The 25104-nt window shown below is 57.4% G+C and overlaps 19 protein-coding genes across 19 annotated transcripts; 8 read left to right on the top strand and 11 right to left on the bottom strand.

Moving 5' to 3' along the window:
* Window positions 1-57: 57 nt before the first annotated feature.
* Window positions 58-990, top strand: MRET_2723 (leucine-rich repeat protein; the record flags this gene model as incomplete). The annotated part of the gene is made up of 1 exon (XM_027629350.1): window positions 58-990. One exon carries the CDS (start codon window positions 58-60, stop codon window positions 988-990), a length of 933 nt encoding a protein of 310 aa, XP_027485019.1.
* Window positions 991-1008: 18 nt separating this feature from the next.
* MRET_2722 (enoyl-CoA hydratase/isomerase family) lies at window positions 1009-1788 on the bottom strand (the record flags this gene model as incomplete). Its single annotated transcript, XM_027629349.1, has 1 exon — window positions 1009-1788. The coding sequence occupies one exon, from the start codon at window positions 1786-1788 to the stop codon at window positions 1009-1011; it is 780 nt and encodes a 259-aa protein (XP_027485018.1).
* Window positions 1789-1867: 79 nt separating this feature from the next.
* MRET_2721 (enoyl-CoA hydratase/isomerase family) lies at window positions 1868-2740 on the bottom strand (the record flags this gene model as incomplete). The annotated part of the gene is made up of 1 exon (XM_027629348.1): window positions 1868-2740. The coding sequence occupies one exon, from the start codon at window positions 2738-2740 to the stop codon at window positions 1868-1870; it is 873 nt and encodes a 290-aa protein (XP_027485021.1).
* Window positions 2741-2759: 19 nt separating this feature from the next.
* MRET_2720 (COMPASS component SWD2) lies at window positions 2760-3839 on the bottom strand (the record flags this gene model as incomplete). The annotated part of the gene is made up of 1 exon (XM_027629347.1): window positions 2760-3839. One exon carries the CDS (start codon window positions 3837-3839, stop codon window positions 2760-2762), a length of 1080 nt encoding a protein of 359 aa, XP_027485020.1.
* Window positions 3840-3904: 65 nt separating this feature from the next.
* MRET_2719 (uncharacterized protein) lies at window positions 3905-4867 on the bottom strand (the record flags this gene model as incomplete). The annotated part of the gene is made up of 1 exon (XM_027629346.1): window positions 3905-4867. One exon carries the CDS (start codon window positions 4865-4867, stop codon window positions 3905-3907), a length of 963 nt encoding a protein of 320 aa, XP_027485088.1.
* Window positions 4868-4977: 110 nt separating this feature from the next.
* On the top strand, window positions 4978-5973 carry MRET_2718 (CORD and CS domain protein; the record flags this gene model as incomplete). The annotated part of the gene is made up of 2 exons (XM_027629345.1): window positions 4978-5715; window positions 5740-5973. The coding sequence occupies 2 exons, from the start codon at window positions 4978-4980 to the stop codon at window positions 5971-5973; spliced, it is 972 nt and encodes a 323-aa protein (XP_027485089.1).
* A 28-nt stretch (window positions 5974-6001) lies between these two features.
* On the bottom strand, window positions 6002-6211 carry MRET_2717 (heat shock factor-binding protein 1; the record flags this gene model as incomplete). Its single annotated transcript, XM_027629344.1, has 1 exon — window positions 6002-6211. One exon carries the CDS (start codon window positions 6209-6211, stop codon window positions 6002-6004), a length of 210 nt encoding a protein of 69 aa, XP_027485080.1.
* Window positions 6212-6332: 121 nt separating this feature from the next.
* MRET_2716 (uncharacterized protein) lies at window positions 6333-6965 on the top strand (the record flags this gene model as incomplete). The annotated part of the gene is made up of 1 exon (XM_027629343.1): window positions 6333-6965. The coding sequence occupies one exon, from the start codon at window positions 6333-6335 to the stop codon at window positions 6963-6965; it is 633 nt and encodes a 210-aa protein (XP_027485081.1).
* A 17-nt stretch (window positions 6966-6982) lies between these two features.
* On the bottom strand, window positions 6983-7882 carry MRET_2715 (arp2 3 complex 34 kda subunit; the record flags this gene model as incomplete). The annotated part of the gene is made up of 1 exon (XM_027629342.1): window positions 6983-7882. One exon carries the CDS (start codon window positions 7880-7882, stop codon window positions 6983-6985), a length of 900 nt encoding a protein of 299 aa, XP_027485082.1.
* A 144-nt stretch (window positions 7883-8026) lies between these two features.
* On the top strand, window positions 8027-9103 carry MRET_2714 (oxidoreductase; the record flags this gene model as incomplete). The annotated part of the gene is made up of 1 exon (XM_027629341.1): window positions 8027-9103. The coding sequence occupies one exon, from the start codon at window positions 8027-8029 to the stop codon at window positions 9101-9103; it is 1077 nt and encodes a 358-aa protein (XP_027485083.1).
* Window positions 9104-9173: 70 nt separating this feature from the next.
* MRET_2713 (amino acid transporter) lies at window positions 9174-10778 on the bottom strand (the record flags this gene model as incomplete). Its single annotated transcript, XM_027629340.1, has 1 exon — window positions 9174-10778. The coding sequence occupies one exon, from the start codon at window positions 10776-10778 to the stop codon at window positions 9174-9176; it is 1605 nt and encodes a 534-aa protein (XP_027485084.1).
* Window positions 10779-11027: 249 nt separating this feature from the next.
* On the bottom strand, window positions 11028-13061 carry MRET_2712 (NADH dehydrogenase; the record flags this gene model as incomplete). The annotated part of the gene is made up of 1 exon (XM_027629339.1): window positions 11028-13061. The coding sequence occupies one exon, from the start codon at window positions 13059-13061 to the stop codon at window positions 11028-11030; it is 2034 nt and encodes a 677-aa protein (XP_027485085.1).
* An 18-nt stretch (window positions 13062-13079) lies between these two features.
* Window positions 13080-15944, bottom strand: MRET_2711 (synaptojanin; the record flags this gene model as incomplete). Its single annotated transcript, XM_027629338.1, has 1 exon — window positions 13080-15944. One exon carries the CDS (start codon window positions 15942-15944, stop codon window positions 13080-13082), a length of 2865 nt encoding a protein of 954 aa, XP_027485086.1.
* An 86-nt stretch (window positions 15945-16030) lies between these two features.
* Window positions 16031-16807, top strand: MRET_2710 (tether containing UBX domain for GLUT4; the record flags this gene model as incomplete). Its single annotated transcript, XM_027629337.1, has 4 exons — window positions 16031-16103; window positions 16132-16554; window positions 16583-16746; window positions 16772-16807. 4 exons carry the CDS (start codon window positions 16031-16033, stop codon window positions 16805-16807), a joined length of 696 nt encoding a protein of 231 aa, XP_027485087.1.
* A 92-nt stretch (window positions 16808-16899) lies between these two features.
* MRET_2709 (ubiquinol-cytochrome c reductase subunit 9) lies at window positions 16900-17260 on the top strand (the record flags this gene model as incomplete). Its single annotated transcript, XM_027629336.1, has 4 exons — window positions 16900-16952; window positions 17000-17087; window positions 17154-17180; window positions 17234-17260. The coding sequence occupies 4 exons, from the start codon at window positions 16900-16902 to the stop codon at window positions 17258-17260; spliced, it is 195 nt and encodes a 64-aa protein (XP_027485134.1).
* Window positions 17261-17558: 298 nt separating this feature from the next.
* Window positions 17559-20189, top strand: MRET_2708 (uncharacterized protein; the record flags this gene model as incomplete). The annotated part of the gene is made up of 2 exons (XM_027629335.1): window positions 17559-20080; window positions 20105-20189. The coding sequence occupies 2 exons, from the start codon at window positions 17559-17561 to the stop codon at window positions 20187-20189; spliced, it is 2607 nt and encodes an 868-aa protein (XP_027485133.1).
* A 149-nt stretch (window positions 20190-20338) lies between these two features.
* On the top strand, window positions 20339-21721 carry MRET_2707 (PHD finger domain protein; the record flags this gene model as incomplete). Its single annotated transcript, XM_027629334.1, has 1 exon — window positions 20339-21721. The coding sequence occupies one exon, from the start codon at window positions 20339-20341 to the stop codon at window positions 21719-21721; it is 1383 nt and encodes a 460-aa protein (XP_027485142.1).
* A 32-nt stretch (window positions 21722-21753) lies between these two features.
* On the bottom strand, window positions 21754-23178 carry MRET_2706 (mitochondrial-processing peptidase subunit alpha; the record flags this gene model as incomplete). Its single annotated transcript, XM_027629333.1, has 1 exon — window positions 21754-23178. One exon carries the CDS (start codon window positions 23176-23178, stop codon window positions 21754-21756), a length of 1425 nt encoding a protein of 474 aa, XP_027485141.1.
* A 76-nt stretch (window positions 23179-23254) lies between these two features.
* MRET_2705 (uncharacterized protein) lies at window positions 23255-24802 on the bottom strand (the record flags this gene model as incomplete). Its single annotated transcript, XM_027629332.1, has 1 exon — window positions 23255-24802. One exon carries the CDS (start codon window positions 24800-24802, stop codon window positions 23255-23257), a length of 1548 nt encoding a protein of 515 aa, XP_027485140.1.
* Between the last annotated feature and the right edge of the window lie 302 nt (window positions 24803-25104).

Here is a 25104-nt window from a genome sequence, read left to right as displayed (position 1 = left end):
CCTCCACTTGACGTGACCAGGCAGAAAAAGACCGCGGCGACTGAGTTCCCGCTCGACATGACGGCCTTCAAGGTGCGACTGCGTGTGCCGTCGGCGCAAAATGCCCAAGCCTCGTCGGGGCCTAAGGAAGCATCGCCGTCGTCTTCAGCGTCACAGCCCGATGCTGAGGCGGCGGCTGAGTCGCCTGCGGATGTCTCCTTGCAGGGCGAAGCGGCCTCAGAGGACGAATTAGCAGACGATTCCATGGCCGCAGAGGGCTCACCCGATACGAGCCTGAACACTACTGAACCGAGCAAAAGCAAAAAGGCCAAGTCCCATCGCCGCTTGCCGCCTGCGCCCGGCTCCATCTCAGCGGTGGCTGCTACCCTCTCCCTCGAGGAACTCGATGCACTTCCGTCGGCTAAGCGGAGAAAGGGACTCAAGACACGCGGCGCCCCGGGCCCTGGTCGTGGCTGGCGAAAGGGACTGTCCAAGGGACAAAAGCCCGTGTACCGCCTTCCAGGATCGGGCATGTCGACAGCGGACCTGCCCCAGAACCTGGCTGTGCAAGCGACGACGCCACCGACGATCGGGAAGATGGCCGCGGCTATGACGTCAGAGACATCGAGCGCCCAGAAACGCAAGCATTCCTCCAGTACCAAGACGGATTCGCCCGCCCCCTCTACCAGCACGATCAGAGTGGCGCAGAATGCGCCAGACGCCGTATTCAAATACCCATCGATTCCTTCGTCGAAAGACACACCAGATATCCTGCCATTGGCGCGCATCCCCAACTATATTCCCACGATACAGCCGCTTGCGCGATCCTTTGCATCCAACAAGCCGCGGCCCTGGCGGCAGGCGACGCGCGAGATTCTCAGTATCGGCGGTCGTCCATGGCGTGCGCCCGTGTGGCTGAGTGAGGCGTCAGACGAGCCGGCCGCGCCGCAGGAGGCACCAGCCTCGGAGGAGTCGACGCCCGCACCAGCCACAGCTTCGTCACCGGCCTAATGCCTTGGTCTATAGTACTTACAACTTTGACGCCACGCGCGGCGGCTCAAACTGCATCGCAAGCGACTCGCGATGAAGCAGTTCCTTGTTCACTTGCCAGCCATTGCTCGCGCTGCGCGAACGCAGCTTTTCTGCCATGCCCATGGCTGTCTGCAGCACGGCCTCAGGCGAGTCCGCGACCGCATCCACCAGACCATGCTCCAGCGCTTCCTGCGAAGTGAAGCGGTGTCCCTCCAGCACGAGCTTGCGCATAGTCTGGAACGACTTGACCACCGACTTGATCGTGCCCAGCATGCCGCTGGGGATATGTGCTCCGAACTCGATTTCGTTCATGCACAGGTAGCCGCGCTGGGCGTTCATCACGCGGTAGTCGTGTGCTAATGCGAGTGTGCATCCACCAGCAAATGCATGGCCCGTGATGGCCGCCACTGTGGGAATGGGGAACGTGAGCAGCTCGTAAAACATGGCATTCAGATACTCGTTGAAAAAGTGCGGATCCGCAATCGCATTGAACAGGTCGAGACCGTTCGAGAAAATCTTGTTCGAGAGCTCGGCGGTCGTGACGAGAGCTGCACCGCCATTTATTTCGTCCTGCTCGACGCGGCTGTGCCATTCAGCCCGAACGTCACGCAAGGCCGGTATGATACCTTCTCTGAGGAACGTGTGCGTCAGACGGTTGTCTGGCGTCTGCTCGCCACACATCGTAAGCACCCAGATTCCGCGGTCAGTTAGGTACTCGGAGCGCACCAGCGGCACGTCATCCTCGCGCGCCCGGTATACCTTGACTTGGCTCGACATGCAGAGTGACGGACCGACATCCCCGCATAGAAGCCGGTGGGTGGTGCGTCACGTGGGTGTGGAGAACTACGGCCGTGCCCTACTCCATGGAGAAGGTGTGAAGCGCTCGCGGGCGCTCAAACTGAGCGGCCAGGGCCTCTTCTTTCAGTGATTCGCGAATTGATTGCCACGCGTTCTTGGCGGAACGTGAGCGAAGCTTCTCAGCCAGAGCGAGCGCCATGTCCAACGTAGCCTGCGTACCCTGAGCCGTAGCATCCACAAGGCCATGCTGTAGTGCCTCGGTGGCCTGGAATCGGTGTGCCTCCAACGCGATCTTGCGTTGCACGAGGGGCGACACGGCCACAGACCTGATCACACCGAGCATGCCCTTCGGAATCGGTGCGCCAAACTCGATTTCGTTCATGCATGCATAGCCACGTTCCGAGTTCATGACGCGGTAGTCATGCGCCAGGGCCAGAGTAAAGCCCGCGGCGAACGCATGCCCGCCCATCGACGCGACCGTCGGGATCGGGAATGTCAGCAGCTCGTAAAACATGGCATTCAGATAGTCGTTGAAAAAGTGCGGGTCTTGCACGGCCTTGAGCAGATCGAGACCATTCGAGAAAAATTTGCTGTCCGTCGGCGGAGCCGTCACCAGCGCCGCACCCTCGGCCGTGTCCTTCGCCTTGACCCATGCATTCCATTGCTGTCGCACGTCGCGCAGGGCAGGCAGCAGGCCGCTCTGAATGAACGTATGTGTGAGCCGGTTATCCGGTGTCTCCTTGGCCAGCAGGTGCAGGATCCAAATACGCTTGTCCCTCAGAAACTCAGAGCCCACGAGCGGCGTGCCGTCTTTTGAGTGGTACACCTTGGTCTCGGAAGCGCCCGTACTATAAGCAGCCGCACCTACACGTGTCCAGCGCGCGGCGCGCACAAGGCACCGAGCCTGCGTGGCGGCACGAAAGAGCGACATGGTCAGAAAGGTGGAGACGCTACGGTAAATCAGGCAGCCAGAAGGCGACTTGGGCTCCAGCGGTGCACATGTGTGCACAGCGTGGATTGAATGCCACGACGCTGGGCGTGCCTTCCTGCCCTTGTAGTGTCGTAGTCGAATGCAGCGTGGCCGGCAGCGTGGCCGGAGGGTGCTCTGGCAGCGCCCACACATGCACCTGGCCCGCCGCTGAGCCGGCAATGACCATGCGTCCGTCCGGTGTCCAGCACATCTCCTGGCCACTGATACCGGCCTTCGGCACAAGCCCCACCGACGCGCCGTCAGCTCGTTCCAGGCCAATGTGCCCCGTCAGGCGGTATACCACCTTGCCCGTATAAGTATCAGCAATGTAGTGCACGTCACCAGAGGTGCCTGCGAGAATATACTGCCCCGTGTGGCTAAAGCTGAGGTGGGTGAGCACAGGAATGCGGGGAGGCATCATGATCTGCGATAGTGCAGCCGTGTCGTCAATCGTGATGGTGATGAACGGGTTTTGGTCAAATTTTCGAATATCATACAGCAGAATGGATGAGCGCTCGTTCAGCGCAATGCCAAACACAAGACCAGAGGGGTCGTACGCCACGATCGGATGGCCTTGGATGCGCATGTTCCCCTGGGCCGCCGGCGTGCGCAGATCCCACAGTCGCACAGAGTCATCCACCGCTGCCGAGAGAAATGTGTCGTCGACAGGCGACATCGCAAGCGACGTGACGCGGCGCTTGTGTCCTCGGAAGTACTGCAGGTATTTGTTGTCGTGGAGCGAGTGGTACCGCACCGTGTCATCTTCCTTCGTCGAAGCGTACACAATAGCCGAAGAGCGATGCGTAAATCTCGCCAAGTGGACGCCGTACTTTTTACTGTAGAGCGTCTTGATGTGCTTGCCAGAGCGGCAGTTGTACAGCTGGATCGTCTCGTCGTCCGACGCCGTCACACAGAGCTCGCCACGATCATCGTAATCCAGACTTGTCACGCGGCAGTCAGGCTGCACAAAGTCTTTGAACACCTTGGCAGGCTTAAACGAAGACACTAGTTCCAAGCTCAGCGCCAGCGGCGGCCTAGACGCGCTCGCTTCGTCGTCCATGCCCAGCGGCCAAAGCTCACGCGTGGAGACGAAAAAAACGAATGTGGTATCGAGGAATTATGTGGCTATGGGCCCTCGCCTTGTTGCAGCCACGCGGCGATCTTATCGTCAAACAGATCGGGCCGCGTAGCACAGTCAGGCACGCGTTCGCCAAAGGCAAGGCGTTCGCTGTGGCGTGTAGATACAGGACAAGGTCGTCGCGCAGACGGGGTATCGTGACGTCTCGCCAAATCTGCTAGCGAGGGCGCCATTCGTGGGGGGTCCGCCCGCGCGCGATCGGAGGGTGGACCAGGCGAGCCGTCTATCGCGCGCGTAGAGGCTCGCTGATATCGACCGCCCGATACCTGTTGCGCTTCGTCGGGTAGCAACTTGTTATAGCGATCCAGTAGGGCTCTTGCATCAGCTAGGACGCTGGCATGGACGTGCGTGAGATGCTCGAGAAGCTCGGAACGCGTGCGTTTACCCTGCTCCTGAGCTTCTCGAGCTTCAAAGGCAGGCAAGAGCTTGATGATGTCCACCTGCTCAATATGCCGCACACGCTCAAGCACGCGCTTTCGATCACGTATGAGCGCATCCTTTTCCAGCCTGCGCAGACGCTTTTCGGCGCGCTCGTGCTTGGCGTGCAGCTGTTCGTATGCTTCATCAGACGTATCGTCAATGGGTCCCGAGGCACCGCGTGTTTTGCCAAGCATGGACGGCTCGTTCGCCGATACAAAGTCAGGTGTTTCAATATCGCGCGCCTCAGCACATCGCCGTGCCTTTTCGGGATCTGAGAGAAATGCAAGAATAGCTCTTACACGCTCATCGCCCTCATGATCCGCGCTTTGATGTGTCTCGAGCGCCCCTGGAGCACACAGGACAAACTCCGTCGTTGGCGCCAGGAAGGGACCTGGTGCTGATGCGGGCGGATGAAGTAGCATGTGGATCACATCAGCATCTGCGCTGTCGGACATGCGCCGCGACTCGAGATGCGAGCGCCGCAGCGACGGTGCTCGCTTCGTCGGCGGCTCTGCCTCGCCTGACCGCATGCCGGGCGTCCAGAGAAGCAGCCGCCGGCCTGATGTGGAGGGAAGGCAGGCGAAGCACACGGAAGAAATTCTGGCCCATTTCTTCCACGCGCGACACACGGCACACGACCATGGTATTGTGCAAGCGAAGAGGATGCGGTACAGAGTTCGACGCCACAGGCGTCTCCCAAGGGCCCTGCACGTACCACCCAGGTGCGCCTGTCTTCCATGAGGGTCTCAAGTCGTGGTCCTGCTGCAAAGAGACCAACAAACCCGTGCTGGAATTTGAGCAGTTCATGAAGCTGCCTGGCTGTGCTATGGCCGAGGCACATACAGACGAGGCACAGCCATTACCGACCCCGCAGAAACCAGCTGTGAGTAACGAGGAAGAGCGTCTCAGCACCACGTTGAATGCGGTTCAATTGAACAAGCCGGCGCCTATTCCGCCACCCACTCAAGGTCCCCCGCCACCCGCACCTGAGCCGCGCGATCCCGACTCGCTCGTTCATGTGCCAGCAGGAACAGCATGCCGCCGCAGTGGCTGTAACTACGTGCAAAAAGAGGCCCTCGATACCCGAGACAAGACGCAAGAGACGTGTCGGTATCACAAAGGTGTGCCCATTTTTCACGAGGGGTCCAAGGGCTACACATGCTGCAAGCGGCGTGTCTTGCACTTTGATGATTTCCTGCAGATCGAGCCGTGCACGAAAGCGGAACATGGCCACCTCTTCGAGGCGCCCAAGCCAGCTGACAACGGCCGAGTCGAATGCCGCATGGACCACTATGAAACACCGGGCGATGTGCGCGTCACTGTATACGCCAAAGGCGTCGAGCAAAGTAACAGCGTGATTGAGATTCGCGAGAACGAGGTACGTATGCATCTACTCACACAGGTCGTGCTTTCGCTGGCCCTGGGCGCAACACCATCCATTCCGCACACGCGCCGCTTTGAGCGCACGCTTCAGTTATACGCGCCTGTGAACCCTAGCGCGTCAACTTGTACGCTAGGCAAGATGAAACTCGATCTTGTTCTGGCAAAGCAGACCGAGGGAGAGAGCTGGCCTACCCTCGAGCGTGGCGAGCGTGTGTTCGGCTATGGCCTCACGTTCGGGCGCCGTACAGCATGATCATGTACAAAGTGGGTAGGGTATATAACTAGGCTGCAGGCGCGGGCTTGGCCTCAGAGCCATGCACCAGCTCCAGAATCGAAGACTCCAGCGCGTCGATACGATCGGCCATCTCGTTCATACGCTTCACCACTTGCTGATTCTGCTCGGCAAAGCGCTTCTCGACTTGCGCAAGAAGCGATTCGACCCAGTCGCCTAGCTGCTGCGTTGTAGCAGACTCGCCCGCGCTATTGCTCATCGTGGCGGAGGGGGCAAGTGTTGATGTGGAAACGACACACTGGGCCCTGACTAAAATTGCAAAAATCTCACACCGCTCGCCATCCTGCGACCAGCGTCTTTCGTTCTTCGCACTCGGCGCTATGCATCGGTCATTTTCAACGAGCGTGCGCATCGCCGCCAAAAAGAAGCCATCAGGCCGAACCGCGACGACTCGATACCAGTACCAGTACCAGGGCCACACCCATACTATCACATATGAGCCCGCTGAGCCTGCACCGCCCCCCAGCATGCCTACGACGAACTGGGACGACCCTGTCTTCCACGCTCCAAGTCGCAAGCCTATCAGGACCATGTACAGTGTGCCGCTCGGGTCAAATGCGCCTATCTCTGAGCTTAGGCCGCCCGTGATGACCCAAAAGCAAGCTAGGCGCTCTCTCATGCGCTTCCCTACGCATCCTACACGTGTCGGTATACCGCCTGTGCCGGGTTTGCAGGTCGTGCCGCCCATCGCTATTCCTCGTGGCACGAACATCGCTTCGGAGACGCAGGCAAGGAATGCGGTCTTGCTGCTGCGGGATGCTCAAATCAGGGCCGGCCACTATGAACCGTACCAGGCGGGCGCGACACTCGCCACGCCCGTTGCTGCTAACAAGCCCGAATCGAGTGCCGTGCTCACAGCCGACCAGGCCCTTTCGCTGAATAACACGATGCATCCCACAGGTCGTCGCTATGTGATGGAGCGGATCGGCGCACAGCTTCATACCAAGGTCTAGAATACATAGAATACGCACTACAGGGACGTGTCCATATCGGCCGTGTCGTCCTCATATGACATCGAATCATGCGCTGTGAGACGATCGAGCACCGCCGCCGCCGCCGCAAGCCGAGGTGGGCCTTGTGGTGTCCACCGGTGCGGCGGAGAAGCGGGCGGACGCAGTCCGCCGTCATGTCGTCTGAGTGTGTTCAGACTTGGGTATGTTGTGTCTGACCATGACGCGGATAGAGGATTCGCGTCGGCACTCATACTCTCCCACGGCACCGGTCCTACTAGGGGCGGCGGCACAGTGTGGTCAGGCAAAATAGAAGGCGAATTGACCAAACTCGCACCCGAGGGCGGCCGCTGGATATCGTCGTCTGTATGGCTCATTTCCTCCTCATACAGCGTGCGCCGACGTCCAATCTGCACAATATCGCGCTCGCCAAACCGCAATCGGTCCTGCTTCGCCGTTTCCAAGGCTTCTTCCCAATCACTGAGCTGATCAGCATCTTCGGTACTTCCGAGCGGCGGCACACCATCCAGCACACGCAGGAGCCGTGCATCGTCTGCGACTTGCCCACGCCATGGAATGTGCAAGGCGCGTGCTGCACGACGAGCTTCCTGACGCGCACGTTGCCGCATAGCTAGCTCTGCTGTGTGCTGTGTGGAACCTGCGCGCACGATCACATTTGTCGATGGCAGCCAGCGACGATCCTCTGCTTGCTCTTCCAGCGCCGACAAGTCGTGGGGCGTGCTCGTCGTCGGGGGCCGCGACACACCAAAACCATTTTCAGGGAACGCCGGATACGGCTGATCGGCGTCTTCATCTGAGGAATATGCCTCTGTCACATCACTGAGATCACGCCGCCGCTGCCGCGACTCGCGCGTCGACGGCTGCGCCTGGAAGGCCCACAACACATGGGCTTGTGCCATGTCAAGGGAACATCCGTGGAGTACATTTCTCCGCGGAACTTTTACTCACGATACCCCATCTGAAGTTTCTCGAACCCTCCACTGGGAGACGGACAAAGGTATATAAGAGCAGGGCCCGTGCTCATTTGCCAAGACAACCGCATCATGAGCATGAACGCCATCATCACGCAAGGTATCTCGAACGCTGCCGTCAAGCAGGTGGAAGTACCCAAGCTTGCGCCTCGCTCTATCAAAGTCAAGGTTCTGGCGAATGCTCTGAACCCGACGGACTGGAAGCACTTGGATTACGTGGGCCGTGCGGGCACGACTGTTGGCTCTGACTTCGTCGGCACTGTCGTGGAAAAGGCACCAGATGCAGGCACATCGGTCCAAGTGGGTGACCGCGTGGCTGGCTGCGTGCACGGTGGCTGGGAAGAAGGCGTCGGTGCGTTTGCCGACTACGTCGTTACTGTCCCTGAGGCAGTTGTGGCGGTACCCGAAGCCATGAAGACTGAGGAAGCCGCTGGTCTGGGTGTGGCTGGATTCACCGCACTCCTTGGTATGTTCCAGGACAAGCATCTTGGCCTCCCGCAGCCCACAAGCACGGATGTGCCGCCCGTGGACCCTAAGCTCAAGGTGCTGGTCTGGTCTGGTGCTTCGTCGGTGGGTCAGTTTGTCATTCAGATTGGCCGTCTCATTGGTGCCTATGTGATCGTCACTGCTTCTAAGAAGCACGAGGCGTGGCTCAAGTCGCTGGGTGCGGCGGAAGTGCATGACTACGCTGATGCTGAGACGCCTAAGCGTATTGCTGGCGCTCACCCTGACATTAAGTACGCGTTCGACACGTACTCGATGAATGGCTCGCAGGAAACCATTGCCGGTATCCTGACCAAGGAAGAGGAGAACAGGATCGTCTCGATTCTGTCGGTTGACGAAGCTCGCGTGAAGCAAATCAACCCCAAGACCAAGGCCACGTTCTTCATCCTCTACACTGTGTCCGGCAAGAGGACGGAAATCTTTGGTGCTCTCTTCGAGGAAGACTACTGCAAAGAAGATGCTGAAGCGCTGGCTAAGGTGTGCAGCGGCAAGGACGGCTTGTTCTACAAGCTCCTGTCTTCGGGTGCAGTGAAGCCGAACCGTACCAGCGTGCAGTCGGGCGGCTTCTCTGGTATGTTCCAGGGTATGGACGCCATGCGTCAAAACAAGGTGTCTGGCGAAAAGCTCGTCTACCCTCATGCCTAACTGCGCATAAATTACACAATTCATGGTCACCTTCACAATTGAAACGAATGGTATATACATAGAGTTTATGTTATGAATGAATCGGTTTTTGCTCTTGAATCACATCATCACCCTGAGTGGAGTCCATGCTGCCAAAGGTAGAGAAGGAGTCGAGGTCCTGCCGACGACCCACGTCAAGATCGATTTCGTGTGCGCGCCAAAATTTAGTGCGGAACAGGAGCTTGTATCCAATGTACCCGACAAGCGATACTGGTAGTAAAATATAGGCATCAGCAAAATCACCAAAGTCAAAGGGAGAGAAGGACTTCCAGCCTTGCACAAGCGCCAAGAATATACTTAGGATGAAGCCAAAGATGGCCACCCATGGATACAAAAGCGCTCGGAATGGCAATTCATCCAGACTGCGGCCCTGTACCTGCATGGCCCGTCGGAATCGAAAATGCATAAATATGATGAAGGTCCAGACCAGGAAAGTCGACACACCAGACAGGTTGATGATGTACTGGTATGCTCTACTTGCGCCTGTGCTCACATTCATCATGGAGATGGCACCAACAGCATTAATGAGAATCACAGCGAACACAGGCACACCACGTCGGTTCGTATATCCCAGAAACTTGAAAGCTTTTTGATTCTGAGCCATATACAGTACCGTTCGCGAGCCAATGTAGATCGAACTGTTGACTGCCGACAAACACGTCACAAACACAAAGGCATTAATGAGATGCACACCACCTTGCCACCCGGCGTACTGGATCGCAATCGTCATGGGACTTTGCAAAGCTCCGTCTTCTGAGATGAGCCCATTGGCATTCGAGGGGCACGTAATACCGAAGAAAAAGGCACTGCCCAGGTACACAAATAAAATGCGCCACACGACCTGGCCGATGGCGCTGGGAACCGCCTTTCGGGGATTGCGCGTTTCTGTGGCTGCCACGGCGACCGACTCAATCCCTGCATAAAAGGTGGCACAGAAAATAAACACACTAGCAACGCCCCTAAATCCATGTCCACCAAAAGCCCCGGGATCGTGCCAGTACCGGAAACCAACGGCGTCGTGATTCACGCCCCCTGACACGTACACAATCGAGAAGATAAAGTATGCAGCCAGCCCCAGAATCTTGACGAGAGCGAGCCAGAACTCAGCCTCTCCGAAGCTCTCTACACCCAGCATCTGGAATCCCATGAAGAAAAACCAGAAAATGAGAAAGTAGCCCCACTGAGGCACTTTATCGCTCCAAAACACAAGAACAGAGGTGATCACATTGTATTCGTTGGCCAGCACCGCAGCCCAGACGATAAAGTAGTTCCATCCCACAATAAAGCCAAAGGCACGATCCACAAAACGATCGGCAAGTTGTAGGAAACCACCACCGCTGGGAAACATCGTGGTCAGCTCTCCTAAACTCTGCATCACCGAGTATGCGATGATACCGACCACCCCAAAACCAATAATGAGGGAGGCAGGTCCACCGGATGAAAGTGCACCGCCTGCACCCACAAGTAGACCAGGACCAATGATGCCGGCTAGGGCCATCATACTAAGATGCCGGTTTTTTAGACCACGCTTGACACCCGAGTCGGGATCCATGATCATCGTATCCGTAATAATATCCTGTTCAGCAGGTGTAGGTACTGGTTCCATTTTCTCAGGAACTTCTTCCTTACACGACATGTTCGAAGAAGCCGGTCTAGCTCGCGTGCGCAGAAGCTTTGTGGAAATGTCTGGTACCGTCGTCTGTCTGCAAGCTGCTTGCTACGAAAAATTGCGCCATATTAGCCAGGTGGGACGTTGATTGACGCAAAACACGTGGGGATGTGTCATTCCCAAGGACCAAAGTTGGCCCAACCAGCGTTGAAGTGGAGATGTATTGCATACCGCTCCCTTCTGATTGGGTCAGCTACGACCTCGTGGATGCGTCATTTACAGCCACGACACGTCGCGGCCCCACAGCTCTCGTTTAATAAAGTCGCCGAGCACCAAGGCACGCGTGCGGAACGAGACCAGCTCCGAGAGGTAGACACTGCGCCAAGCGTACATGGCGACAATGCCACCAAAGAACGTCTTGAATGGCTCAGGCAGAGGCAAGTCGAAGGCGGCCGCATTACCCAGGTACGCAATATTGCCCAGGCTGTGGAACTTGAACGGCTTGTAGATCGCATCATCGAGAGCATCCGCACTCATCTGAGGCAGCTTTCCCTGCTCCTTGAGCTTGCCGTATTTGTTCAGCTTGTTGGCCAGATAGCGTCCTTCTTGTGAAGCAATCTGTGCAGTCGGTGGGTACGACGTCATGTCCTTGGTCGCGTCCTGCACAAGCTTGACAACTTCGTCTGAGTTCAGTTGGTGGTCACCGTGAAAGTCGTACTTGTTCAACAGTTTGCGGACATTCTGTAGGTTAGAGCTGGCAATAGGGAACTTGCGGCGCAGGACGTTGATGAACTGGGCGAATTCTGACAGAGTCAACTTGCCGTCCAAATCCTTGTCAAACTTGGCAAAGTTATCCACCACATAGCCCATGACATCGCGGTCAATCGTCGATGCATCTCCAACAGCGTACATAGTGCCAGGCTCTGCGCCCATGACTCGCAACTGAGCATCAACCTTGAGCGCATGCGGGTGTCCTTGGCTCGGCAGCATCTGCGATAGCAGATGCGTAAAGTCGGACATCTTGATACCGGCCGACCATACTGTGCAGCCTGTTGGCAGCGTGCGGACTTCCTTCTCGTTCGTCAATGGATTCGTCACCGTAAATTTGACATGCGTCGGCGTGATTTCGTCGACGTGTGCGTTGGTCTGCACATCCATGTGTTCCTTGCGGAATCGCTCTTCGGCAAATTCTGAAATCTTCTCCGAATACGTGTTGAGAATGTGCGAGCAATACTGTAGAAGGTGAACGCTGGATTCCTGTGGAAGGTTGGCGGGGTAGTACTTGCTTATATCTTCGTGGATCAGATCAAAGATCTCGGCAGCCACTTCAACACCGGTCGGTCCACCGCCGCAAATTACAAATGAGAGCAGACGCCGCCGCTCTTCAGGTGACACACTTGGTAGCGAAGCCATCTCAAAGTTCTCGAGGATGTTCTTGCGCAATTGTGTGGCGTCGTGCATGCACTTCAAGCGGTGCGCATGTTCGAGACCCTTGGCGCCAAAGTCGTTCGAAACGCAGCCCACAGCCACCACAAGCTTGTCGTATGGCACATACACGATCTTGTCCTTGTTCACTTCGTGCGGCTTCTCAATTGAGCCGTCCCATTTGTCCGAAATCACCTCGACTTCCAGCAGGCCGGGCGCATAGTCCGTCAGCTCGCGGGTCTTGCTATCCAATTCATCACGGAGATACAAGTTCCGTCCAGCACCTTGCACGAATTGACCTTGGCACTTTTGCAGGATACGGCGTAGCGACTCGGTGACGGAGCCGGCACCGACAGTGCCCACGGTCACTGCGGGTAAGAGGGGCGTGAAGAGGAAATAGTTCGTTGGACTGATCAGTGTGACTTCAAATAGGTCAGGATCCAGGCGATTCAGGAGCGAAACCGCGCCCCAGCCACCACCGACGATCACTAGGCGCTCCTTGCGAGGTGCCCCTGTCTCAGCCTCTTTGTTCAGCAGGATGGGACGATTTTCTGGGCCGCCGCGCACACTTTCGTTGATGGAAGGATGTATCGGTTCCTGAATCGACAAGCCGTGGTACGTAAAGGAGTCGTACACGAGTAAACCACCCAACAAGGCTGCGAGCGTAAATCCGATGGAGCCGACACCATACACAGAGAAACGCACGAAACGCGATTGCCAAATGCGCCCGCGAATAGACGCTTTCTGCGGTGTGCCAGTAGAGAGCATCCGAATGGTTGAGCGCGTGCATGGTCGCGCCAACGGCCTTACCGAGAAACGAAGCATGATCTCAAGCGGTAAGGAGGTTCGTGAAGGATCGGTCCGACTCCGCCGTGCACGGTCCATGCACGTGACATGATTCAGCTACGGCGCCTTGCCAGGACGCGGAGGGATCGGAGGCGGCGAGAGCACTGCCTGGCGTGTGGGGAGCGTCGGCGTTGGCGCTGGATCGCGCTGCTCAAAGGGGTTACCACGTACGCTGGGATCGCCTAGTGCAGGTGAGAGAGGCGGTTGGTGGGCCTGGTTCCACCACTGCGCCGTGTCGGACGAGGGCGGGGGCCGTGCGAGAGACGATTCACCTTCTTTCTTGTCCTGCTCGATCATGCCGTTCACGAGCGACTCGTACAGCTCGTCGCGGTACGCCGTATCCAGCGTACATATCCCGACGTTGAGTGAAGCGCCTACCGGGCGGTGATCACTCGCACGAATCGGCGCGCAATCGTACGCAATCGGGTGGATATGCAGCGTGGGACGCGTACACTTGAATAGCACACGGTCCGTCCATGCAGGTGGACGCAGCTTTTCTGACGTGTCATAAATGTCCGAGCCCACGTCAAATTTGTACGTGGGCGGGAAACGGATCGGCATCTCATCGTAGCCTGCAAAGGCTTGATTCGACATGCGAACGTCTGTCAGCTGATCGTGCAGCAGAAGCGGTTCGAGCTGGCGCCGCGACGCGAGATCGCGCACGTCTTCGGCACTCGGTAAAGCGATGCGGTAGTTGAGGTCACCTGCCCAGAAAATGTGGTCATGCGAATCGATCGTCCGGCCACGGGTAAATACCAAGTCGCGGGCAATGGCGTGGTAGTCGGCATTGCGTTCCTCCTTGTTGTTACTGCCAGACGACAGATGTGATCCCACCATGCAGATGCTCGTATCGAACAGCTCGAAGCGCACGGCAACAGCACCCTTGTTGCCACTCATCCCACGGAAACCTGTCTTTTTTGTCGTGCCCTCAACGCGCCGAATGTGGGGTAACAAGCTGCTTTTGACATAGACAAAGAGCGCCGTCCCAAACAGCAACTCGTTTCGCAGCGCTTCGTACGGGATCCCCGTACGATGCAGCGTCGTGCTGAGGGCACGCTGCCAGGCTGCCTGCTCGTCACGAGCGCTCTGCAGCATCTGCTGTGCATTCAGCGGCACGATCTCCTCTAGAATCACAGCCACCACATCGGGCGGCTCAGGTGTCTGGTACAGCCATACGCTTAGGTCTATGCCGGCAGGTGACTGTGCACACGCATTGTACGTGCCGACCCACACCTGTACGTCATGCACACTGGCGTACTCGTGCCATCGGCGCGCCATCATCTCGGACACGCGCGCGTATCGTGGATCATACAGCTCCACGTGCTGCTGGCCACTCCGGTTGCCCAGCAACATGTCAATCGCCACCTGCTTCGTCTGATCTTGGAAATGGTTCACATAGAGGCGACTCGCACTCTTGGCCGCATCGCTGATCAGGCCCGTGAGCCCTTTGCGTGTGCCTGTCCGAACGAAGTTGGAATTGAGTGAGCCTGTGCCCGTGCTAATGTTCGATAGCGCATCACCGTTGCCGGCCCATAAATCGCGGTGCGCCTGCCACAGTGCCGCCGGCAGGCTTGTATCAGCGGCCAGCTGCGCACACACCGGCTCTTGCGCATGTCGACGCAGCTCGTGAAAAAAGTCTCGGAGCGCCGCGTGTGACAGCAGCCCCTCGACCACATTCGTCCGGTCCAGGCAGTCGAAGCAGTTCACACGAAACACACCCGACTGCCGCTCCAACATCTTGCCTTGCGTGCACAGCGTGTACCGATAGTACTGCCGCTGCGTCTGTACGTTATGCAGGCGATCTAGCTCAGCACCCACGCCCTCCATGCCGCCCACCGCACGAGACACGTTGTGAAAGTCGAAGTTGTAGTACTTGATCGGGCGCGTCTCGTCCAGTTCCCTGAGGTGATCGATGTACGCATGCGCCAAGAGGGTCTCGACATCGCGTGTGCCCAGCAAGTCCAGCACAAAGACACGCTGGTACTCGTGCAAGAGCTGGTCGAAGTGCTTGCAGAAGCCTGGCCAAGATGCTGCACCAGAGCGAGTGATCTGAATTCGTGCATTCAGGGCTTGGACGCCCTGCTGTTCCCAGTATACAGGCACGGAACCACGCACCTGCGTGAACGAATACACGAGATCCTTTGCGACTAACACAGTCTCCGTTTCCACAAAATTCGCGGCATTGCCTTCGTCATCAATACCGCGCGCATGAAAGCGAGTACCCGCACGCAGTGAACTCAGGCGACTTACCACGGCGAGTCGACATGCCCGCACCTGGTACACACCAACGTAACCCTGAATCACACGCAAAAAGAAGCGCTCCTGATCCAAAATTCGCTGACGATGCACATCGAGTCGCATACGAAACGTTTCAATCGGCTCAAGCATGAAGGCATTCCACAGGAACTGGGCGTGAAAGTCACTGGATGGCGCGCCACAGCACGATGACTGCACTCGCCGGGTTATGTCGTGCAGCCCATCGGAAAAGTAAAACGAGCCACCTGTCATGTACTTTCGGATCGCTGCGCATGGATCATCTGGGGCGCCTGCGTCATCAGGCACGCCTTGCGCTAATGCTGCATCGTTTTGGAGTCGACGTGTGAGACAGACAAAGGACACATTACTAACTCGGTAGATCCGCTGCTCAGACAGGATTTGCCCAACCGTTTCGGAAGACGATACACCCACCAAGAATATGTCTTGTCCTACAGGGAGCAAACCCAGCAGGCCCTGCAGCGACGCCACACGCCTCGTCCTCGACCACTCAATTTTGTCCGCCTCCAGTAGCGTCAAAGTGCACCGCCCATCCGCCACACTAAAGGCCAAGACCACCTTCGAACTATCCGAGGGCTTTCTTGGATGAAAATGCGACACAAGCACCGTATGCCGCTGGGCATGGGCCTCTGCGAGCCATACGTGCATCTCGGTGCCAGGACAAGGAAATCCTTAGGCTCGTGCGCGAAGAACACAGGGGCTGGAGATCGCTTACGTCATGCATTCTTTGTACCATGCACCCACACCTCGACGCCGGAACGACTACGCCGATCGCTGTATACCGCCCACCGGATCGTCGCGAATACGGTATGTAGTCTCGTGCCTAACCATACAGCCACGCCCCCGCCTGAGTCTGACGACTTCGAACCTACTGCCGCGGAGCTGCGTGCGGCCTTTTCAGGTGCGATTGCCGGGCGGCATGGACCGCATGCACCCCTGATGACTAGTGCCATGCGTGAAAAGTACGACAGGGAGCATGGAAAGTCCAAAAAGCAGTATGATTTCATTCGCATTCGCGTACGATTCTCCGATCGGACGCAGATTGAGCGAACATTCCCTCACAATGCTACGATCCTCGATGTATACGATGCCGTTGACCATGTCTTATGGGAGGAACACGATCACGGCACGTATGTGCTCTTCCAGTCCCCCCCACGTCGCAACTTTCCACGGACACATACGACCGACACACTTCGCTCGCTCGGATTTGCGCCGGCTGCCGTGCTTAGTATTCAATGGTCCAATCCCTCCAAAAATGGTACGTTATGCTATGACCAACAAGCTAGCTGCTCACATTCCGGCCCCCATTAAGCCAGAGTATGCGGCGCAGGCGCGCGATATGCCAGCGCCATACCAGGCCAGCACCAACATACCCTCTGTCCGCCCTTCGAGCTCGGATGCCCCATCGTCAGATGCACAGGAGGCGCGCGCCAGGCGAAAGTTTCCCAAGGTACGTTCGCTGCGACTGACGCCAGTGGTTCAAGGGCACAGGCGGGGCCCTCTCGAGATAGTCAAGATAGATCACGTGACACTCCGATTGGATCCGGCGAGACCCGTGGATGCGATTTGCTGCGCTACGGGCGCTTTTCCAACCTTGGTCACCATGTCGCTGGCAACTGGATTCTACAACCTCTTCGTGAGGCGCAACTCGATCTTGTATGTGCCACCGCGCCTATATGGGACATGGACTAACATGAACACAGTGTTGGAACCATCTTTGCCGGTGCTTTCGGCTTCGGCATTGCCTTTGATACGCTCACCGAAAAGTGGTGGGATATGAACAACAAGGGCGTACGTATTTATTAGGATGCCTGGGCTCAGTACTAACTCGGTGCGCGACTGCGTTATCATATGCAGAGGCAATGGAAGGACATTCGCGACAAGGTACGTGTCAATCAAGCGGCGCCATTCAGCCACATGGTACTAACACTCCACAGATTCTCGCTAGCAGCGAAGACGAGTAACGCCCTCTTTCTGTCTCTATCCTTAGCCTAGAAAACGATCTTGTCGATATTTTCTCATGCGGAGGCTGTCGGCGCATCCATTCGCCCATGTCGGCGCGAATTTCCGTAGAAGACCCCCCTTGGCCGCGAGTTGCCATGGCACAGTCGATAAGCGGTGGCCGCGCGGCCTGCCGCCTCATCACGTGACGTGCCTCGCCGTCCTGAGGCCGCGCGTGCTCGAGTGTTATTGTTGTGCTTGTTGTTGTTGTTGTAAGGCAGCGTAGCAGCACGTCGGCGCACGCCGTCTGACTCGGTGATTATGTCACAACGACTTGCTGCGCTCCAAGACTTATTCGATCGAGGACAGCAAAAAGAGGAAGCATCTGATGCATCTGTTGACCAGAGTACGACGACCTATCCGGCACCTGAAGCGGGCGCTATACACAGTCTCGATTTATCGTCTTCCATCGATGTGCCATTGGGTGACGGCCCAGTGTCTGACTCGAGTCACTCCCATTTCCCTTCTATCGTTCAGACGCCGCGACGTCAGGCGTCTCTAGCGATGCCCAAACCCAGCGCAGAAGCCACACCCCGCTCCACGACCCAACGCGACGCGACGCCGCATCGAGAGGCAGTGACTCATAACGACGCGACGCCACACGCAGCATCCATGCTACAAGATGAATCATCCAGCTTATCCGAATCTTTGCATGCGAGTCAGCTTGCGCAGAGCCACGGCGCATTGGATATGCTGGACGAGGACGAGGATGTTGAAGCGAGTCAATCTGCGGCGGGTACATCCGGACACTGGGGTATGCAAGAGATCCAGCGACGCACGGCCGCCGGCTTCTCGATCAAGTCCACGCTGCAAAAAATTGAACAACTCACGGCTGAGCGCGATGACCTCAAGATTGAAGTTGATTTCCATCGCCGGAATATGTCGCCTGAGGACGTGGGCGCCGAGGTCATTTCATTACGCCAAGAGAAGTTAGGATACGTTCGTCGATTGCAAAAAATGAATGAGCTTGTAAAGGGCCAGGATCAAGCACTCAAGACGGTGAATCGGCAAGTCAAATCGTGGGAAGCCAAATTGGCCGACTATGATGCACTTGTAGCTCGGCTCCATGAGGCTGAGCAACGCACACAATCTCATGCCGATGTGGCACACCTCGAAGCCTCACTACACGCGGCGCGACAAGAGTGCCAGGCGCTCATGAATGAGCTTGACGCCCTGCGTGCGAACAAAATACCTGACTTGGAGCAGGCCATGGCACAACGTGATACCATGATTGACGACCTGCACGCTGAACTGGATGAGGCGCGCTCCGCCGGCGCTGACACCATGATGCAGCAGCAGCTGGAAGAACAGCATGAAATGGTATGCGCCCTTCAGGATGCCTTGGCCGCCGAGCGCCTCATTGTTGCTGAGAAAGAAGGCGAAATGGACCGCTTGGAAGGCCATGTCGATGCAGCTGAATCTGCAGCAGCTGACCTGCAACGTGAACTTGATGTGTGCCGTGCATCGGAGGCCTCAGCCGTGGCCGATGCACAGCGCATGCACACACAAGTAGCGCAGCTGCGACGGGATTTGGACGAGGCGCACATGCGCCAGGAGACCCGAGAATCCTCATGGCGGGACCAAGTGGCAGACTATGGCGCTCAGATTGAGGAGCTGCGTGCCGCTTTGGAGCAGCAGGCGGGTGAGACGCAGCATCTTTCGGGTCTGAACGAGCGTCTAAATGCCAAGCTCGTCGAACTTGTCAACGATCTCAAGGCGGAAGAGGATGCACGTGAGCAAGCGGATACGACATGGTCGCAGCGCTACGACACGAATGAGGCGCAGACACGACGTGCGCTCGCGACCAAAGATGCCCTTATCGAATCACTCGAGGCGCAATTGGCGCAGCTGCGGCATGAGCAGCAGCAGCACGAGCAATTGACAGAGCGGCTGCAAGAAACGCTCCGTACTAACGAAGCGAATGCACGGACCAGGATGGAAGAGGCAGCGGCCCGGCATACACGCGAGATGGAGCGTTTGACGGATGATATGAATGACAGACTCAATGTTCGGCAGGAACTGCAAGAGGAAGTCACGCGACTGCGTGCTGAGGCGCGGGGCATGGCGGACACACTTCAGTCCGAGACGCGTATGCGGCTCCGGACGCAGGACCGTTTGGAGGCAGCGCAGCGTGCCCTGGACGAGGCGCGAAAGCAGGAAGAGATGGAGCGTGCGCGGCGCCCAGCCTCGCCGCGTCCTAGCTCGCGAAACTCGGACCATGCTCTGCGAACGCAGTTGTCAGAACGCAATGCGCTACTCACGGCTGTGTATGATGGGCTCGTCCATGCGCTGCAAGAGGACGCAGCCGTCAGCGATGCGCGCCTGTTGCACACCGACTTCCGTGCATTCCACGACAGACTGACGCAGCGACTCAAGCGCCTAGCGCATGTTCAAGCTCAGTTTGCGCAGCGATCAAGTGCCATGGAGCGTGAGCATCTGCATCAACTGGCCGATGTGCGCCGAAACCAAGAGGCGAGATGGTCGCAGCTCGACCGCATTGAGCGCTCGATCCGTGCAGCTGCTGAGAAGCAGGCTCAGTGGCGCCGTCGCGTCTTGGAAAAAGAGGACGAGCTCACCGAGCTGCATCGGACGAACCGCGACTTGGAACACCAGGTCGCGCGACTACGGGATGCACCGCCGCCAACGCCAACGCACACAACGCCTGCGATGTTGTCCGTGCGCATCCGCGAGCTCGAGCGGAGATGCAAGGAAGCAGACGAGCGCGTGAAGCGCGAGCGAGCAGGTGCCAAGGAACGTGCAGCGCGGGACGAGGCGCGTATACGGTATGTACTATCTGCTAACCACAGGCACTTGCAGACTACCCTCGATTGCCTCAACACCCTGCCTCCGCGTGCAGACAGCGGCGGCCGCGACCGTGTGGTGCGTCCATAGATACCCAGCTTCTTTTTCCGCCGCCTCATGCAAGGAGGACGTGTGGAGCGTACGTGCCTGAGGGCATGCCTCACATCATGTGATTGGCTGCATACGGAGCCCAATTTTTCCTCTGGGACCGGCGTCGCTCGACTCTTGGCTCTATGGACATGCCCGTGGCAGAAGATGGGACGACGGCACCGCAGGTGATGCCGTCGTCGTCTTCATCTCTGCTGCTGTCGCCCTCTCCGCCTATCAACACAAAACCGGCGCCGCGGCGACGTGCGAAGCGCCGGACGCGCCGTGGCGTGAGTGCGAGCGTGTGTGGTCGTACGCAGTACGCCTTACGCGCCTCGGCCTCACATCATGCCTCGGCCATCATGCGGAGCGGACGTACTCTTTCAAAAGGGCCGGAGGCGCCGCCACCGCCCATGCCGCCTCCCTCTCTTCCTCGCCAAGACGTTCTCCGCTCGTTCTCGACACACCCTGCTGGCCAGTTGCGGTCACGCTCCGTGAGGCCTGTGTGGATTGAAGGCGTAGGCCGTGTGCTGCTTCCGCAGGATGCCCACCGCGAGCCTGCCATTCCCGTGTATACTCCCAACATCCACCGCCACGCCCTCATTGCTCAATGGCTCGCGGGCGATGACGACGACGAGCCGGCATCGTCGTCTCCACCGCAGGACGCACTGCACCCCATGATGGCCAAGAGTCTTCGTGAGCGCGTTCGGAGCCAGCCATACCCATCTCGTGCCTCTTCCGCTTTCCATGACTTGTGGATCGGGCTGGACGGTACCCGCATTTTGCGTGGAACCAAGCAGCCACAGCCCCGGCGCCGCATTGCATGGACCATGCGCTCGCTTCTTGCGAGTGGCCTCGTACCGAACATGGCATGTCACTGCGGCTTTACTGACGAGCATATGGAAGTCGTCTCATGCGACTCGTGTGCCCGCTGGCTGCATCTCGCGTGTGTCGGCGCAAGTCATGTCGACCAGCTCACGGCACATGAGTGGGTGTGCGATGACTGCTACAATGACAAAGCCGTCATAGCGCATTCGCCACACAAAGGCTTGCATGCACATGCTCAGCTGCACTCTACGACTCTATCGCTCGCACCTAGTCCTCAGCGTTTGCGCACGCCGTCGCCACCACCATCGTCTCCCACCCCCGCTCCTGCATTCGTCGATATGGTGACGCCAAGCCGTCACTTTGCGCCGTCGACGCTCCCCGACTGGCTTCCGACGCCCACGAGCCTGCTCGCGACGTCACCTAGCATGATGCTCCGCACGCCGCACACACGCGTGCATCGTTCGCTCGTACCCGATTCGCCCACGCCCTACACCCGCAGTGCTCAGCGCACGATACCGTGGTCTACGCCGTCGTTCTCCGGTGATACACTCTCGGATGGCATGGGCCTCAGCAGCCCCATGCCCGAAACGCCCACCGCACCGTCGCGCTCTCGTGTGCTCGGCCTACACAGGATGCCACACGGCTCCCCATCGCCATCTCTCAAGTCCCTAGCACCACCCACTCTCCTGTCCTGGGATGAGACATAATGTACTATAGCTGCATACACATTCTTTTTGGCCTACATACCCCGCGATGAGAGCAAGCTGCGGATATCGCCGACACCCTCAAGCTCGGCACCCTGCACCACGACCGTACTGGGCTTGCCGCTCATGAGCACACGCTTTGCTACACGGTGTAGTGTCGCAAGATCCACGCGGTCAATCGCCGCACACATGTCGCGCACATGAATCTTTTTGCCGTGGACCAGCACTTGGCGGCCCAGATCCTCCACTTCGACCAGTCGGCTTTCGAGAGCCATCATCAAGCTGCTCTTGAGCTGGTTCTTGGCACGCGAAAGCTCAGCATTCGTAATGCTGCCGTGATACGCACCCGATGTACATAGCTCCAACTCACGCGCGATCACGTACGGCACCGTCGCATTGAAACTGGGGTGCACACTCGCCGAAATGCCAAAGAGGCCTGAATCGGCGTAACAATGGTGGAAGCTTGCACAGTGGTCAACAGCATAAAACTGGTTCAGGACGTTGGTATAGAGACGGCTGTACATGCCCTTGCCGGGACCACCGGCACTAAAGCTGCCGCCACCGCCCAGCAGCATCTGCAGCGTTGCAAGTGCGTAAATGTCGTCGTCGTGAATCGACAGACCTTCATACGCAACGTATACATGCGTAAATTCTGACGAAGGGTCCGGTAGCACCAACTCGCCGCCGGTGTATCGCGCACGCTCTTTACCGAGTAATTCCAGCATCGGATCTTGCGGCGGAACATGCATGTCACCAAAGAACTCGGTCGCTAGTGCCACAAGCTCACTATGTGGCATGCCAGCACCCGCCACTACAATACGCTCGGGGCGGTACCATGCTTGCATAAAAGCACGCAGATTGTCTGTGGTCATCACGTCTAGGCTCTCGATCGGGCACAAGAGCGAGTGCCCAAGCGTGTTTTCATGGTACGCCACGGAATGCACAATTTCAGGAAGAATCATCTCAGGCTTGCTCCAAATTTCTGATACTTCCCAGGCGGCTGCTTCGCGCTGCATACCGAGCTCTGTGGCATCCAGGATCGGGTGCCGAATCGTGTCGGAGAAAACATCCAGTACTTTTCCGATGTCCTGGTTGAACACGGACGACTGATACATGATCGTATCACGCGACGAAGAACACATGACGTTGCCACCCACCGCCTGGATCAACTGCTCCATATCTGACGCTGAGCGTGTGCGTGTGCTCTTGAATGCCATTCGATCAAGCAAATGACTCACACCATTCTCACCCGGAATCCACGGCCGCTCGTATCGCGAGCCAGCGTCGACATACACGCCCACCGCACTAAAGTGGCCAGGTGTCGCTTCAGTCGCTACACGGACCTTGTTCGGCAGCGTCGTTACCTGCAGCGCCTCATTCGACGCTTCTGACGCATAAGAGCGCCACGATAAAAGCTGTGCTGTCTTACGCTGCCACGATCGTGCTCCTAGCCGCAGCATACCGTCGTCGGACAAGTGTGATCGAGTTTCGTACGCGTGGATGAACCTGGGATGACTAATCTCTATGTAGGGTCGCCTAGTCGAAAAGAATGTCGTACGGGCGCAACTCCTCGGACAGTGTCCAGTTTTCGCGGTAGACACGGTGCTCGATCTCATTGTCCGCACCCGTAACTGGGGTGACTGGCAGCTTGGGAGCATTCTTGCTGAAGCGATTGGTCACTTGTGATGCCCTGTTCTGCGACTCGCCCTTGCCTGGGGCACCGTGCTCAATCGAGCCGAGCTTGTCAGTCAGCGATTGAATGGTGTCTTGGACAAGGTCGTTTTGACCCATAGAGCTTAGAGCAGCCTCACTGGGCGTCATCATTCCAGAGGACGCCAGAGAGTATGTATTGGTACGCGCATTGTTTTCCTTAGGCGTGTCCGAGTAGTCCATGGAGAATGACACACCACGGTCAATGTGTCCTGTACCAGGGCAGCGAGCATTCATCCATGCAACATTGTCTTCCAGAACAGATACGCGACCTGCCAAATCCTCCTCCTCTGACTTGGCCTTACGGTAAATGACATGCTGACATACAGGGTACACAGTCATCTTGATATCGTCCGACATGGTCTTTTGCAGCCACTGCAAGGACGACAGTGCCGATACCACACGGTCCTGCAGACCGTGCTGAATGTACACAGGCACCGTAAACTTATCGGCCATCTCCTGCACGTCGGCAATGCCGTTGCGCACACAGTACAAGTGGCCCACGCGGAAGGCACCACGGTGACTGCGCATGTCCTGATCAATAAGCTGCTTGTACACTTTTGGATCCTTGTCCACAGCCTTTTTGTGAGGCACGTACAACTCAAGACGGAGACCGTACATGGCCTTGATGACCACCATGATGAGACGGATAATGGGGCTCACCTGCACATCCTTCGGGTTGAAATGAATAATCGGACCCACACCAATCACACCGTCAATGGGAATCTCGTCAGGGTGCGTTGTATCCGTGCGCGTCGAACCTGGGTAGTAAATGGGGTAGAGCAAAGCAACCAAACCGCCGAAAGACAAACCGAGTAGGAATGTCCTGCGGCGATTTTGCTTGGGAGTCTTTTTGCCCAGTGCCTCGTCGTCACGGCGAGCCACATCATGAATCACCTGGTACACACCGTCCGTGTATCCCTTCATCGTGGGTTGGTACACGTGGCGACCAGTCGAATAGCCGTGCGAAGGCAAGTCCGGTACAATGAGACGATAGCCAGCGTCAAGGTAACGGCGCGAGTGGCTGGCGAGCGTGCCCGAATGCACACCAGTACCGTGACAAAACACCATGTCCGCTAAACGACCTGTCGAGCGCATGGCGAGCTTGTCCTCCCACACCTGGTACCAAACAAAGTCTTTACCATTCGGCATCATCGTCTTGTGGAAAGTCACTGTCACGTCAGGATTTTCGTGCAGGCGCTGTTCCATCTTGCTGAAAGGCACATCGCTGCGACCATACGTCCGGTCCTTGGGCTCGTACAGATGGAGGAACTGGAAAAATGGCTCCAACCAGACCTCCCACAGAATCTTCCATACAGCCGCAAAGAAGCTCAACACAGCGCCGGGTCTTGTCTCATCAGCGGCGCTGCCCATGGTGACGGCTTCAGAAGGTTAGGAGCGATCAGACTGACCCAACAAAAAGTCCAGTGTAAATGTGGGTTGAAGCAGTCCCGACATCGAATTTCTACGCCAGCCAAACATAATGGAGCATCCGAGGGCGCTCGACACGCGAGGCAAACACAGCGATCTATCCTCCACTCGGAGTCCATCCAATGCCCTGATTGCATGGAGAACTTTTCTGCGCACGGTGACCCATGCTCCGTCCCGATAACAAAAAAGGATCGGGGTTCGGTTTCCCTGTATGATGACCAACCCTGCATGCGTAGCCTTTATTT

This window comes from Malassezia restricta, chromosome IV, assembly GCF_003290485.1.
Source record: "Malassezia restricta chromosome IV, complete sequence".
In the NCBI taxonomy this organism is placed as follows: Eukaryota; Fungi; Basidiomycota; class Malasseziomycetes; order Malasseziales; family Malasseziaceae; genus Malassezia; species Malassezia restricta.
This window is presented reverse-complemented; position numbering and strand designations above follow the sequence as displayed.